The 16969-nt window shown below is 37.8% G+C and overlaps 1 protein-coding gene across 3 annotated transcripts in view; it reads left to right on the top strand.

Annotated features, from left to right (window-relative positions):
* Positions 1-16969, top strand: part of PCSK5 (proprotein convertase subtilisin/kexin type 5) — a 261474-nt gene that overhangs the window by 110977 nt on the left and 133528 nt on the right. For all 3 annotated transcript variants that reach the window (XM_021380737.1, XM_021380739.1, XM_021380738.1), the window contains one exon: positions 14075-14287. In XM_021380737.1, the coding sequence (XP_021236412.1) occupies positions 14075-14287 (213 nt within the window). The remainder of the gene's footprint in view (positions 1-14074; positions 14288-16969) is intronic.

A 16969-nucleotide genomic window follows, 5' to 3' on the forward strand; every position in this document is an offset into this window, starting at 1 on the left:
TTGTTGAACTTCATGAGGTTCGTCGGGTCCCATGTTTCAGTCCTGTCAGGATGGCGTCCCTTTCCTCCAGTTTGTCAACTCACCTCTCAGCTTGTCATCCAGAAAAAGATTTAAGTACTTCCATGTATTCAGAAATTTTTATAGTTCTGTTTGTGAAAGCCTTTTCATCTCTTCAAAAGAAATAAATGTTTTCTTTAAAACTTACACAAAACTCAGATTTTTTTTGAAAATCATAGTGATAAGGAAAACAAAATGCTTAAGATTAGTCTTCAGTGTTCATTTTTTAAAATGTGGTGTAGATTGAAAGCTTGCAAATTTCAATTCCTTAATAGGCTTAGTTTTCACACCAAAAATTACTTCAGGATGAACCTGTTCCTATTCTCTTCACATAAGCATGCTTTTCAGTACTCTTTCTATATTTCTTTACACAGTCCTAAGATGTGTCATTTTAAAACATGAGGCAAATGGGCGAAGAAAGGACGAATTATCCCTTTGCCTGAATATTCGTAAAATCAAATCGTTACCCAAGGTAATGACTAGGTAATCTGCCAAACACAAATTTCCATAAACAGTCACAATAAGTTTGCAAATAAAAAGAAGCAGACAAAAATGCAGATTACACTGTGTACTGTTCCTGACCTTTCTCTTTTGTAAATATTGAACTGGATGACAGCATTACATGCAGTGTCTGTGTTGTAAAGTAACATTGTTACAGGAAAAAGTGACAAGATCTTTTATCAGATCTACACAAAGGTTCAAGAGTGATACTGTTCATTTATTGTGCATATGCAAACACAACTGGATATTATTGTAGAAAACAGAACAGAAAAGAGAAAGGTCAGGATTTTTTAAAAGAATTTGAAAGTTAAATTATACTTTGATTAGGAAAATGAAAGGTGATGCTGGATAATAACTTTGATTATAATATAAATAAACTGAGTGATTTTTTTATTGTACTAAAGAATTAAAAATGAATGGATGCAACAGCCACAGCTTCTTACTGTTCGCCGAGAGACCAGAATCCTTGAAGAAAAAAAGTATAGTTTGTCTTTAGCACAAGTTATTCCAATTAACAGCTCGTGTAAGGTGTTTTAGAACTATTATTATTTTTAAATCTGCTGAGCTAATATGCTTACTTCTTCCAAATCCTTCACAAAATAACAAAGATAAATGACTGTATGGTTTTTTTCTGTATAGTTCCACAGAGAGCACATGCCATAAATTGAAACAGACAAATCTATTTAAAGAAAGGATACTGAGTAATAACTGAGTTTATTATATGAAAACCTAAACCACAAATTAAATATACTTTCAAAATTCTTCCTAGAGTCCAGGTAAAAGAAGAGGAAGCCAATTTTTAAACCTGTCTTGAGTACCATTATTTTCTGTCATCTTTAGGGTGTTTTGTTTAATTATATCAAATTTGCATACATGAGCTCAAAGAGAAGCCTTGGAGACTTTGCTATCAATTTCTGTGCAAATATGAAAGCTTCCTTTATATTATGCTTCCAGTTGACAAAGTCCTTTCTGGAAGCTTGTGTAATAAAGACTAATGCATTAGAAGATGTAGATGTAATAATTGCAAAACCAATTCAATTATAAACAGGCAGAGCAGCAGAATGAAGAGCAATGTGTCCAAAATAACATATTCAAGAAAAAAATAGGTAGGCAGTGTCATGTCTCACCCTGTGTTAAGAACAAACAGGCATAGCATGGCAAAACATGATTGTGGCCAAACTGTGTAATGAGATTTTGCTGGTTCTGGAACAAAAGGGAGAATACAGAAGTTGTCTCTTGATTCAAAAGAGAGATAAAAGTGAAGTAGTGTGAATTTTAAGACATCTGCCTGAAAATCACAGTCTATAAGCACAATGCTGTAAGCACCGGAGAGACTTATTCTCTGATTTATGACTCTGGAATACAGAACTGGAACTAGTTCATTTATGTTCATCTAAATAAGCCTTCTCATTTAGATCAGTCTCAACATCATCGAGAGAGTAATACATTTTAGATATTCTGACTTGTACTCTCACTGCTTTTTGACGAAGAACTCATAGTCAAGTTTCTGGAAAATGTGATCCCTTTCTTGTGTTTATGAGGAACTGTTCTTCCAGCATCTCACCAACTGCATGCTTAACGTTATTTTTTGTGCAGTACTCATAAGGTAGTCCAAATCAGTGGCAGGGCATTTTTAATACAACCTACAAGGGCGGACAGGTGGTGAAATCTACATGGGAAGTTTTGGCTTTCTGCCTTCATCAGCATAGGGGCCTTCACCTTATTGCCGTGACACCTTTCTGTTTAGCAAGCTGAACACAAGCCAAAATGTTTGATGGACATTAATGATCAGATGCGGTGTGGCTGAACCTCTTGTGAGAACTTGGCTTGGTGCCTTCCCTCCCATCATCAGTGCCCCTTCTTATCTCTCTCGCTTCACCAGCTTAGGCTGCAGATTGTGTTCAAATTGTTCTCAGGGAGCAGAAGGCTCTTTTACAATCACTAAATAAGCTTCCTACCCTGATGCAAGGAAGAGAATGTGAAGGAAATGGAACAGAAGGGGAGGCGAAAGAGAAAAGAAAGAAAAGTTCACATATTTAGTATTATTGCTGCTACTACTAAATGCTTTTACTCCAAAATTGAAAGAGATTGCTCACAATTTGCAAGTGTCTAGGACAAGGTTTGCTGCCTGTGCTGTGCCACATATATGTTTCTCTTAAATTTATTTGAAAATGCTATTCGCTTCTCCTGTCTTCATGTCTCTGCATCGTTCTGAATAGAATGCGTTCTATATGCAAAGAAGAGATATTCTACTTGGATTTGCTGGAGCACTGGACTGTAAAAAATCAAAGATAGTAATTTCTGCAAAGAAAATTCCAATCAAATGTCTCAAAATAATTCCCAAGTGGCTGTCATTTTATACACTGAAATATTGTGCTGCACAGAGGCGAATACCATATTTTTAAACTATGTATTGTGTCTGGTAACTCTGTATGTCTGTAGTTTGTGGCTGAATGAACATGTAACTGTGTATGTTAAACTCAGATCATACACTGATAACTTTTGCGTGCATAAGAGCTCCAGTTCTTATGAATTGGCCAAAACCAACTTGCTGCAGATTAAGTCAGAATTAATGCTGAACTTGGGTTAAGGACACAGAAGACGTATCCGGTATGCTTATGTAACTTGATGTTAGGTCCTGGCATTTATCGATTATGTGTATTGCATGTATACTATGCATATATGTACTATACATGGCTATAGCATCTATGATACATTATGTGATGTTGTATTTACTTTAACATGTGAAGTTAAACTGTGGGTGCCTTTGTACTGTAGGTGGGGATTGACCGCATAGGAAAACTGGAAAAGTGGTGTTGAGTTTTAATATAGAATTCTGCTTTCTGATATCATGAGACATAGTACTGTTGGCTAGGAATACTCATATTTCTAACTAAAGAAAAGACAGTTATGAGTCCTAGTCTTCATGGTAAGCCAGATCCACAAAATTTCATCAAATTATTATTGCATCAACATCCCTATTTTCTTGATTCATTTTGTATTTGAGGAATTTTGTACATGTTTTGGTAAGCACTTGCCTTGTCTGAAACCTGTTATGTCCACAGTTGTGGAAATCAGTAACTACCTTCACTATTAAAAATCAGTGTCTTATTGCTCAATTAAGTTTGTTAGTTTCCTTTCCACTGCACAGTGCCATTTCTGCTATATTTATTGTGCATCTTGTGGTGTTAAAAATCTCCACCTGTAAGTAATCATGGGTTTTGGCCAAGTGATCTCTTGAATAAATTAAGTTGGAGCATAGGGACATAAGGCAGGAAATGACCATGTAAGTCATCCAGTACAGTTCCTGCTATCGCAGGCATCTCGTCTTGTAAATATGTTCAGCAATTTCTATTTTAAAATGAATTAGAAAAATTTTCCCCCTATTTCTGCTGGGAGACTTTTTCACAGCCATGACTAATCTATTTTTTAGAGATTTTCTTCTAAGTTATAGCCAGGTTTACTCAGTGTATTTGCCCATTTGTTGCTGTGCCAAAACTGTGCTTCAGCTTAAGCAGCTTTTCTCATACCTTTTTTTTTTCTTCTGATATATTTACAGACCACAATCATATGCTCTCTCAGCTGTCATTTTGCTGTGCTACGCAAATCACACTGACTTTAAAATTTAAGCTGTCCTTCTCCCTGATTATCATAGTGATGCTTCTCTCCACATATTTCCGCTTGAATTCTTTTCTTGAATGCAGACAGTAGTAATTAGTAGATTAATTAGCATTTTTTATTAATTTCCAAATCACCTAATATCTTAGTTACATATTCTACTCACATGACTTCCTCAACCCCCATGAGTTCTCCAGCACAGCCCATTCAACACAGCCATTTCCACCTCCACCTTGCCGTTACATTAACCATCATTTTCTTTCATTTCATTATTGATTTTTGAGGATCCATTACAAGTTTTGTATAAACCAGGTAGACTGGTTCTAATTCGTTTGTCTGCATAAAGTAAGTTAACAGATATGTCTGGATTCCTAAACTAAGTGAACGTTGCATTTTAACTCACTTCAATTGTTCTTCAAAATCTTTTCTAAAGCTTTGACCAATAATATTTTATATATTCAATTTCCTTCTGTTATTCAGGATCTCCAAACCACAGTTCATTCCTGTAGTTCTTTTCTGAAACTCCTTCTGCTTCCCAGCATAACTTTACTAAGTGTGGATTACCAGAAGGGGGACAGAAGTTGTAGCTTTCTCTACGCAGGGTTAGTACTGTTACCCTGTTTCCTTCACATACTCATATTCATTCTGCCTAGAGATCCAACAATCAGATTAAGTTTTAGGGAAGCTCATAGCCAGGTGGTTATCTGCCATGACCCTAAGCTCCCTTTCAGATTCACTCCTTTCCAAGAATTTGTTCATCATGTATGTGTTACCTACAGACTTCATTTCATTGCATGTGGCACATATGTATATGTTAGTTTACTTCAATGCTTTTGCAAGCATGGTTTACACTTGATGTGATTTATTTTTCTCCAAACTGAGATTGCCCAGCAAAAATCAGGTTAAGTGAAAAGCTCAGCACATCATTAAGCTAATTATAATTCTTTGATCTAGCTAGTTTGCACCTAGTTGGCAAGTTTCAGCATTCAGTCAAAGCAGAGTTAGGGATATTGCTTTCCAGTAAATTAAACAGAGTTTGGACTCAGTAATACCTGGGTGAATTATGCATTTTATTTTATTTTGGAAATATATAAACAAGACTAATCTTAAAATTCCTCTCCCTTGCTTTGCATAGGAAGTGAGCTTTTTTACAGATAGTCAGTGTGTGTAGAACAAAAAAAGAATATGCAGAAAAAGAAATAATGTACCAGAAATGTTCTTACATTACATTCACTGGAATATACATGTCCTAAAGGGCAGGAAAATTTGGAATGAAAGTTACAGGAAAATATACCTCAAAATGTCCAGTTTCCTTACAATGTCACAAAGTGTACTGGAAACCAAAACTGTTTAGTTACCTCATCCATTCTCACACATGTATGGAAACTGTTGTAGCGAGCCAGAACAGCATTACTGCTTTTGGACTAGTTGTGCGAAGTGGCCTCTAGTTTTGTGTGCTCTACCTGAAACAGGTGATGCAGCTGAACATGAAAACCCACACTATTCACAATGTGCAATAAATCATAGTTTGGAATGCCAATACTCAGAAGCAGCCTTGGCAAAATGAACCTCTTTCCATACACTTGTACTGTGCATTTCGAAGAGTGCATTTATGAAATGTTAAACTCGTTGTCTTGTGTGGGCAGATGGCTAATGCCCTTTCCTCACTTACTTCCAAGGACTTGAACAACAGCAAAATCTGTGCAATTCTGTGTGTCATGTGGGAAAACATAGATTTGTGTGTGTGTGTGTGTGTAGAATTTGACATAAGTTTAACACTCACAAAACGGTGAGGGCAGTAATGGTGCAGTTTCTTTTTTTTTTCTAAACAAATGCTACTGGGAAACAAACTGCACAAAGCCATTACTACAGTCCTCAGCTGGCAGAGGTAGGCATGATGGAGCCTTATTTTCTGCTCACCCACTGAAAAGAACTGTATTTCCAGAAAATACCTCAAAAGTTCAGTGGACGTCTTGATAGCCTGAAGTCTTCTATAAGGGAGAGTTGAAGTAATGATTGAAACAACAGCTATGTGGATGTGATAAGCATAGCCTCATCTCCAGAGAGTTTAATCAAATGGCAGTATAAAGGTAGCCTGAGCCATCCCCATGATTGAGTGTTTGCCTGTGAGATCTATCCCTTATCCAGTCCTAACATGGGTATCTTTCTTACATGGTGCCTGTTCTTTGGCTTTACATGTAGAGACAATTCTCCCTGTCATTAACTAGAGACTTCTCGTATAACAGAAATTCTGGAAAACCTAGCTCTTGTTTTGTCACAGGTGTTTACAGTATGCATCTTGTTTTACTCTAATAACCATATCAGCAACAACAATAGTAATAATGATAAGGAGAGATAGCTTAAGCCAGAACTGTGATTCATGCAGCTTTGTAGCTGGCTCTGTTTTGTTTAGGAAAATGGGAAATTCATTCCAACATTCCACAGGTTCAGATTTCAGGTTTCAGCCAACACTTCTTTTGGTTGCACTTTAAGCACTAATTATAGCTCTGTGGGGAATAACTTGGAGCTGTTTAAGCTGTTGTTCTAGAGAAGAGTAAAATAAAAAGTACATGACATGCAAGGATACATGTTGCAACATTCCACTGATATATCCCAATAATTACTGTGTTAATGAATAGATGCTTGAGATTATTCAGTACATTCTCCTTAGTGCACACACTGAAGTATTTTCATGCTTCAGTATCGTAAAAGTGTCATATCATGTTAGCTAATAAAATACATTTTGTTGTGATTATATTTTTTTCTTTTCTATAAAAAAATTGGTTCAGAAGTATCCAAGAAGTTTAATTGCATTGGCAACAACTTACCTTTTCAACAACTTAATTGTTTCTTGTTATAAGTGATAGACTTTTGCATGGTAAATGTATTGTGGATATGCTTGCTCCAGCACTAGGAAATTCTTTCTTGACTTTCTAGTTTCCCTAACAGTAAAAACAGGAATGCTAATACACAAATGCAGGACTTAATTTTTAAGCATTTCCTCAAACGTGCATCTTTATTTACGTACATCTGTTAAGTTTATCACTCATTTTGTCATAGAGATTATATGTTACATTTTTAATGAATTGATACCCAAATGTGAATTTTCCTGAAAGCATGCATACCTCAGCAGAATTCATGGCCACTTATTTTTCCCCTTTTGTTTATGATCTTTTTTTCCCTTTTGATAGCCAGAGAGGCTATCAAATAGAATGGAATCAGAAATAATCTGTTTGACTGTCTTTTGATAGGGCTTCAAAGTTTTTGCCTGGGGCTCTCAGCTTGTTGTTATCTCCGCTGGAGAGATGCCTGCTTCAGAGTGAGAGTACTTTGCAGACTACAGAAGAGCCAGATACTTTTTAAGCGTGGTGTGCCAGACTGTATTTTTCATTTCCAAATTAGAGGTTAAGTGTGATTGTAGAAACTCAGCAGGAGCTGGGAGATGCTGCTTCTCAACAGAAAAAATGTTGCCAGTCAGCAGATTGGCAGCACTTTGACTCTACATAGGGCAGTGGCATCCAGCTCCCAGACTGTGCAGAAATCCGTGGAAGCTGGCAGCAAGGAGATACTGTCTCTTACAAGTGCATTTCTCAGGATGCTGTGTTCTGTGGTGCCTATCCCCATGGAGACTGCACTCAAAATGATGCCTGCATAATTGTTTTTTTTTAGGTCCCCAGAGAACTGACCTGTGTTCTAGAACTTCAGTTCTAGTTATGGAATCCATTTCCAGTTAAGGAATCCATTTTTATGGAAGAGTTCTTACCATGGGCTTACTTTTTCCTGCTCCCACATCAGGATCAATCTCACTTCCCAGCAGTAGTTTTTGTTATTGGAAGCGTTAAGTAATTGTAGAACAATATTATCAAGAACAGAGGAAATTAAATGTTTAGATTCTAGCCATGGATAGGGTTCTCTTCATTTTTTATTTGCATGCTGTGTTTTGTGCTTGTGAGTCTGGGATTTCTAGCATACTGCTGCCAATTTACCTCTCACTGGCTGCAGCCCCTGTACCTCTAATTACTCTGAGTTCAGCAGTTCTGTCCTCTGCATTTCCTGCTCCTTCTAATTTACCTTCCTGTCCATTGGTAAATTTGATCGCTTCCACAAAGGTAGCAAAACTCACCATGTAACAGGGAGGGCTGATGGGGCATTCAGTTCCCATCCTACATCGTGGACAGGAAAGCATCAGGATTCAAAAGTGGATTAAGGCAGCTTGACTTGTAAAGCAGTGAATGAATGGCCAGTCTAAACTTTGTAAAACAGTGTGAATAAATCTTGCTCTACTGGCTTAAAGTGTAGCTTGTAGATGGAAACTCTTTTTATTAGATGGAAGCATGCTGGAAGCAACTTGCAAGTATGTGGCCTCCTGGTTGTCCTTAGACTGAAGTGTGAAGACCTCTACCTTACAATGGTACGTGCCAGTACCAGTAAGGCATTCATTCAGAGAGATGTGTTTTATAGGTATACACACATACATACACAAACACGCACACTTGGAGCGGTGGATGTTCTTTTAATAGTGTTAGGAAATTCTGCAGATGTCATTACAAAAATGTTCATACTGGCTCTGGTTCTTGGCAGACCAACCCTTCCATGCTGTTGAATTGGGAAAAAAAAAAAAAAAAAAAAGGAAAAAAAATAGCTTTTGTATCACTTACCCCTTTGCAACTTGCTGACGAAGGAAAAGAAGGTACTAGGAAATAAAAATGGGAATGCCCCACGTGTTGTGCTGTGCTGTGCTTTTACAGGTGCAGTTTTTGCCTTGGGCTCTTTTTATCAATGACATGGGTCCATTTCATTTACAGTCTGCTGTGTGTGGAGAACACTAACATTGCCTAGGAAATGTGCTAGAAAATTGGACTGAGTCAGTAGGTCAGTAGCAAGTCTTAGATGTCAGTGAAACACTTCATTTCAAAATGGAGCATGTGATTTTTATTTTTATGTTTTTTAGTCATCTGGCATTTTAAGCAATGTAAGAGAGCAGAGAAAACAAAATGAGACCATTTCATAATGGCCTGGTTCACTGAGAAGCAAAAGCGCAGTTACAGACCTTGCAGAGTCTGTAAGAGGGAGTTGGTAGCTACCATTGCAAATTATAGAGCAGACACAACACGGCCTAAGGGGTGAGACAGTGCATTTTTAACAACATGGGACAAGCACTGAGTGTATTTTGCTCTGCACCCTTTACACCCTGGTCCATGCTTCTGCTGTAATTCTCTAACTGTTTTAGTTTCATCGAAGTTGTACCCATATGGTCTGTAAATGCACCTTTGCTTTTCAGTAATAAATGACACATGGCTTCTTTGGCAGCTTAAGGCTTGACTTTTCATCTTGACACCCTTGGGCATCTGGCAGATGACAGATGATAGATTTAGACAAACAGTAAAAGCTGCAGAGTGCCTTGCATGTATGTTTATCTTAACTTTGTAACAGAGTCCAAATGTTATTTAACTTCATGTATTGAAAGGAGACCAGTTGGGAAAGGCATTCACATACAGTAGGACAGCTGATGTTGTTGCTCTAATTACTTGTTTTGTATAGTTACTACTAAGTTTATAATTTCCTGAGCATGACCGGATCTATTGAATTAAAGTGGGGTGTTTGGAAACATGGAGAAGGAGGAAACCAATAGTGGTTTAACAATAGACAGTAAATGTAAACCAGAACTTATTTACTTGATATATTGTTTTGGTCAGGTCGAATTTAGTTTTGAGGAGGTTGCCATTTGCTTTGCCAAATACCTTTTAGGAATGAGGTATTTAGCATAGACTAGACTGTAGATAATGCTATTTTCTGTAAAAAGGTGAGTAGTTAAATGTTCAGTATTGCAGTGTGCTAGGGAATGGCAACTCTTTCTTTCTGTGTGTTAATAAAAACTCTTTTTCATTAGTCAGTGCACTTGGTACTTAATTTTTATCACAATGGCAGAGACATTGATACTTAATATAGTTACAGGAGACATTAGTTTGTAAGAAATACATGTTATCAGTTGTTTACAAAAAACTGAGCACGTAAAGGTAAATCTGGGTGCAGATTTATTTTTAAAGCACTAAACTACACTGATTACTAAATCACTATTAAAATTTAAGCTGGTGTATATTATTTTTAAAAACTGCATTGCAGAATTTCTAACATCCATGGGCATATTTGCAATGAGACTATATGTTGTGCCCCAAAACGTACTCACATATCTTTTTCCGCAGCTCATTTTTCATGATTAGTACAGCAACAGAAGTATGTGTCTAAAGAAATATAGACACAGTCTCTGTTCAGAGAAGCTAATAACTCAGATGTTGTGTCTGCAAAATTTGCACAAACTACAGTCCTACCCTGCTGTGAAGCGGTTTTCTTTGCATGAGTAGGACAAATCATGTTATGCTTTTGTCTGCAGACTTATCAGTCAAAACCAGCTGATATTAATGGCAAAAACAACAACAACAACAGTGGACTGTTATTGATAGTTTTTTCTGGTCTTCTCCTTCCATGCATAAATTAATTTATTTTTTTATTTTATTTTTTTACAAAATGTGAGATAGATTTTTAGGGAAAATAATAAAATAGATTCTATCTCTCATTTATTCTCTGGTTGTATTGGTGGTTTACTGTGCGTTTCCAGTGGGGTACCAAGTAGGCCAAATGTAACTACATAGTACTGTGCTTAACTTAAAAACATAGGAAAAAGACACATGTAAAATTCTTCAGGAGACAAAAAATTCATCAGAACATTTTGATTAAATGTTTTGACTATTTCTGTGTGACTGTGTGATATGCTTTGCAGTATCTGTTCTGCCTGCCTATCCACGTATTACATCATTGGTTTGTATGTATGTACAAGAGAGAATTTGTTTTTTAAGACCAGTGTAGGACAAGACAAGAATCTCTACATGACCCCAGAAGGGATGTCACAATTGACAGACAAGGCAAAATTACTGTTGAGTAGACAAGATGAAAGCAAATAATAAAATACTGCTGGAAAGTGTTAGCTAATTGCAAGAGATGATGAGAGCAATCTGAAACAAAAGCAGTAAAAATCAAGCAGGAACAAATAAAAGTGTAGAGAAACAGCATATCTTTAGTACAAACCTCCTTTCCATTCTCCACAGATGTGCAGAGAGCCCTAATTTGGCTCCCTGAACTTCTGGGATAATATGTAGGTTGCTCCAGAAGTAATGCCTCCTATTTATTTCCATGGAAATTGCAACAAATACAAAGAGTACAGTAATAGTGTTTGAAAGAGCAAATTTGCAGCTACAAAACACTAGTTTTCAACATAGTCACCTTCATTAGCCATGCATTTGTAACAGCGATGAACAAAAGCCTGCATTCTACACTTCTGAAGATGTGCACAAGTAGAAGTGGTGCACTGTCGCTATCACTATTGCTGAAATGCACCACCCACTACCTCGCTGTGCTCACATCCACTGTTTGGTCTCCAGAAATGTTCACCAAACGACAATGAATCTCAGTGGGTGCAATTTTTTCCTCAAAGAGGATTCAGTGACACCTCTTTGCTTCATATGCACTTTCATGTCAGATTCTGTTTTGTCAGATGGCACCTCTGCTGCCATCTGTTGCATGGCACCAAAAATATAATGGAATATTGTTGGGAAGGTTCAACCTCTACTGCCGTACCACCAACATCTGCCTCTGATGCCATGGGCAGACATAATAAAATAGGAGGCATTATTTTGGAGCAGCCTTCCTAAATCAGTGACTATGCATCAACTAATCTTTCCATTTATCTTCTCACATTGATGTCATCAGGTGTTTTCAGGATGTAGTATTAAATGAAGTAAAGGTCTGAAAAGGGAGACGACTAGACAGTAGAATGAAAGAGAGGTGGTTTGCAAACTGGTTCCTGCCCTGTGAAGTTGCAAAGCACATACCACTGACTTCAGACAGTTTTGAATCAAAATCTTCTGGCTAAGAAGTGCAGGCAGAACAAGAGCCCAAACTAAAATGGGTTTTGATTTGTCAAGGGTTCATGATGTAGGAAAAGGGAGCTATAGGAATGGAGCACTTCAGAAAACTTCTCGTTAAAACAATAAAAATGGTACTATTTTGCATCATTTTATCTGCGTAGTAGCTAAGATCAACTAAAGGAATAGAAAGAAGTTGAAACAGTTACACTTCTCAACTGGTCAGGCTGATACTGTCTGGAGAATGTGGATTTCAAAATACATTTAACTTGGCACCCTGGAATTTTTTTCTCCGCTTGAAATGTTTTTTTAATGAGAAGTTGCATTTTAGAGACATAACCTTATGTAAACACTAGCCAGGAGAATTTGATATTTAGCATATTTTGCTGGCGAGAAGAGTCTTTCCAGGTACTTTACTTTTATTAAACTCACAAAAATGGAACTCATCAACAGTTGAGAACTCAAGCTTGGATTTTGAACTATGTGAGGGTTTTGTCTTACATTGATGTAGGTTCTCAACACCAAATGCCATAATGAAACCCCTCTGTGAATCTGGATTAAATGAATCTCTGAATTGTTAATTGTTTAAGGTTGACCTAGTAGATGTCCTACAGCTGTCTTTATGTTAATTGTGGTACACAATTGCACTCTGTTCAGAAAAACAAACAAACACTCCTTACATGGTCAAGTAATTAATGCACAGGAAGTGATGTTTTATGCCATACAACATGAATTTATCATGCACAGGGGTAGGCCTACCTTGTACAGAACCCAGATAGATATTAAGTGATATGTTACAGAGAAACAAAGTATAAATGAAAATGTTACTTCAGTTGTTGCTTAGAAGGATGTTCCTTTGCTTGAGAGAATGTCCTATGGAAGAAGGTGACAGTTTTTAGCTTAATCAAAAACAAGTTTAAAACTTTGTTGAGCATTCCTTTCTGAATTCTATGCTTCCAGACAGTGACTGCTGATAATTAAAGGAGATCATAAAGTTGCATGAATCTGTATTTAATTCACCAGCATGAACTAGACAAATATAAATCAGGAAAATTTCAATTCCCATGACTGTATCAGCCATGGGGATTTTCAGTTCCCATGTATCAGCAATGTAAGTTACTATTTTCACTTTTAACATCAATGCCTATTTAAGATTACCAGCATCACTGAAAATATGCTTTGATTCATTTGGATACTACATAACTTTGCCATACTAAGAAAATGTCAATATAAGGTTACTTACATTAAGTCCTCATTTCAAATTACAAATATTCCTAAGTAATTTGTTTAACTATTCATATACTTAAAATATCTCACTGTGCTAATGCATTAGTGCTTAATTTGAACAATTGATTTGTACGAAACTTCTTTTTGTCAGTTTTTGTTCATATACTGTGTCCTGCACTTAGTATTTACAGTGGACTAGCTTAATTGGATTAGGTGACCTGAGGTCCCTTCCCACTTCATAAGTTCTGTGATTCTGTGATTTAGAGTGTCTGTGAAACCATGACACTGTTTTGCCAGTATAGAATGCTACCCAAATAGTATTTAATGCCACTGGGCAATCCAGGAAGAAAGGAACAGGTGGGAGGAGTAGACCAAAAGCAGTGTGCATTACAAAGAGTTTTAGTTTCAAGTATGCTATTTCTTTTCCTTTTTTAACTCAGTGTGTTTTAATGTCTTCTCTGAGTCTTCAGCACATCTTTCTTAGTAAGACAGGACAGCATAGGTGATGAGCAACAAATAGACTGTAGAAAAGTTGTTTCTAAAGCTATGTTCATTGTACTCATTTTCTGAATTATATTTATGTCTAATTCTGAACTATGCTAAATCCTGTTTTTATTTCAGGTTCTTCACAGTGAGATAGCTTGTTTTATTGTCTTTCTCATATCAAATATCTTTTGTGGGCAAATGCCCGCTCATTAAACGTGTGACGGGGAAGAATTATTATTCAAATCTTTTGTGCTCTTTCCAAACAGGGACGAAGAGGCTTAGGTTCAGTTTTTGTTTGGGCATCTGGAAATGGGGGAAGGAGTCGAGACCACTGCTCCTGTGATGGCTACACCAATAGCATCTACACTATCTCCATAAGCAGCACAGCTGAAAGCGGGAAGAAGCCATGGTACCTGGAAGAATGTGCCTCCACACTAGCTACAACATACAGCAGTGGAGAATCCTACGACAGGAAAATAGTATGTTTTTTTTTGTTGTTTTGATGTATATGGATTTATATGTTGCCTGGTGACTTTGTGGGGAGGGAAAGAGAGATAGCTGATTTATACTAGTTAATAGGTTGCTTTAGGAAAAAACAGATGTGGACAATTTGACTTCATCCAGTGCTTTAGTCAGTTGGTGTCACCTTACTTGCTGTTCCAAATCTGGTCATTTGAAAGCAAGCTGTAAGTTGCAGCCTGAAGTAGTGCAGGTACATATGGTTCATGTAGAATTTCCACTCAGTTATTTGCTGCCAGCTCTCAGTGATGCTTTCAAGAATCCTATTCCCATTGCCACCAAAACAATTTGTTTCATTACCAATATCTGAAACCTTATAGGCCTGAGAACACATCCTCCTTTCTTTTGTTTTTAATCTAGTTATCATTTGTTTTTAAACCTCAGATAGATACCACATACGTATGTATTACATGCATATTATTGGTAGGTATTCTTACCTGCCTGTTTTCTCAGATTTGTTTGGAAACAGCATCATTCCTCTTTTACATTCATTGACATTCAATTATTAGAATCGTAGAATCACAGAGTTGTAGAATGACCTGAGTTGGAAGGGACTCACAAATATCAAGTCAAACTCCCAGCTCCACAAGGACCATCCAAAGTCAAACCATATTTCTGAGAGCATTGTCCAAAAGCTTCTTGCTATGATCAAGCCCTGGGAAGCCTGTACCAACGTTTGGCTACCCTGTAGTGCAGAACCTGTCCCTAACCCCCAGCTGCCCCTCCTGTGACACAGCTCCATGCTGTTCCCTCGGACCCTGTTGCTGTCACCAGAGGGCAGAGCTCAGCGCTGCCCCAAAACTCCCTGTGAGGAGCTGCAGCCTCCATGAGGCCTCCCCTCAGCCTGTGCTGCTCTGAGTGTTGTCTGAAGTACTGATCTAACATTACCTTCTTTTGGTCATTTCCAAATACCTCTCTTGGTGTCAGTGAAGAGTTAAAGTTCTTGCAGCTATTTTTTTATTAGTGTCTGCTTTGTCTTTCAGGATTCTGGGATGCTGGCCATGCCTTCTTGGATTCTTCCTTATTTTCAGATGATCTAATTTTTGTCTTAAACTTATTCTGAGGTACCTCTTCGTTCCAGTAATTTTTCTGTTCTTTACTCACTTCTCTCCACAGAAACCTTATCTCTGTTCCTGGCATGTTTCTTGTTCTCCTTGATAAATAATAATTAAGGAATTACTCTGTTTCCTAGCAGTCCTCACTTCTGTGGTTAAATTCCTATCACTGTCCTTTCAGAGACCTTCACAAACTTATGTACTTTTAAGTGAGACTAATATGACGTAAAGTCAACAAAGACCATTGTGACTCTCCAAGACTGACTTCTTGCATAGCCAAGTCTGTAGAACTTCCCTGATTCCTTCAGATACAATAGTTGTGGTCAATTGATCAGTAATTTTTACAAATATGCCTAATCTTTCTTTTAAAGTACAAAATATTCACTCAAATCTAGCCCTAATTATGCATTATCATTTAAAAAATTTGTTTGCTGTCTGAGCTCTTCTAGCTTCAATTTCCAAGCATTTGACATCTTTCTTTTAGATCGAATAGCATGATTACTTCTGTTTTTATAAATGAAATTAAGCTTCTTATATCATCCTGTGTAAAGCATGTTTTCTTAGGAACAGAATCACAGAATCAAAGAATTGTAAGGCTTGGATGGGACCTGTGGAGATCATCTAGTTCAATGCCTCTGCTAAAGTAAAGCATCGTGCAGGTTTTCTTCCCAGAGAAGATTCCGTAACCTCTCTGGGCAGGCTGTTCAAGAGCTCTGTCAACTTTACAGTAAAGAAGGTTTTCTTCATGTTCAGTCCAAACTTCCTGTGTTTCAGTTTGTGCCTGTTTCCCCTTGTCCTGTCATTGGGCACCACCAAAGAGCCTGACCCCATCCATCTGATACCCACCCTTAAGATATTTGTAAGAGTTGACAAAATCCCCTGTCAGTCTTCTCTTCTCCAGGCTGAACTCTCCCAGCTCTCTCAGCCTTTACTCATATAAGACATACTCTTCCAGACCCCTAATTGTCTTTGTAGCCTTCGACCAGACTCTCTACAGTAGTTCCCTGTCTTTCTTGAACTGAAGATCCCAGAACTGGACACAGAACTTCAGATGTGGTCCCACCAGGGCAAAGTAGAAGGGGAGGATGACCTCCCTCAACTTGCTGGCCACACTCTTGTTAATGCACCCGTGGATACCACTGGCCTTCTTGGCCAGGTGGGCCCACTGCTATCTCATGGTCAGCCTGATGTCCACCAGGACACCCTGGTCCTTATCCACAGAGCTCCTTCCTGGCAGGTCAGGACAGCCCCTGTCTTTACATATGTGTGCAGTTATTACTCCCCAGGTATAGGACTATATGCCCTCATTGAACCTCGTAAGGTTTCTCCTCTGCTCAGCTGTCCAGCCAGTTCTGCTCTTGCTGGATGGCAGCACAGCCTTCTGATGTGTCAGCTACTCCTCCCAGCTTTGTATCATCAGCCAAAATAATAATAATTTTTTTTTACTATAGCACTTTCCAAGGCATGGACCCCTCACTGGGACAAACACATTCCAGGTTGCCCAGTCCTTCACAAAGAAAAGAGAGATCTCCCCATGGCTATCAGTAGCATCTCCAGGATTGCTTGTGTTAATGCACTGGGTGCCTC

Source organism: Numida meleagris, chromosome Z (genome assembly GCF_002078875.1).
Source record: "Numida meleagris isolate 19003 breed g44 Domestic line chromosome Z, NumMel1.0, whole genome shotgun sequence".
Classification (NCBI taxonomy): domain Eukaryota; kingdom Metazoa; phylum Chordata; class Aves; order Galliformes; family Numididae; genus Numida; species Numida meleagris.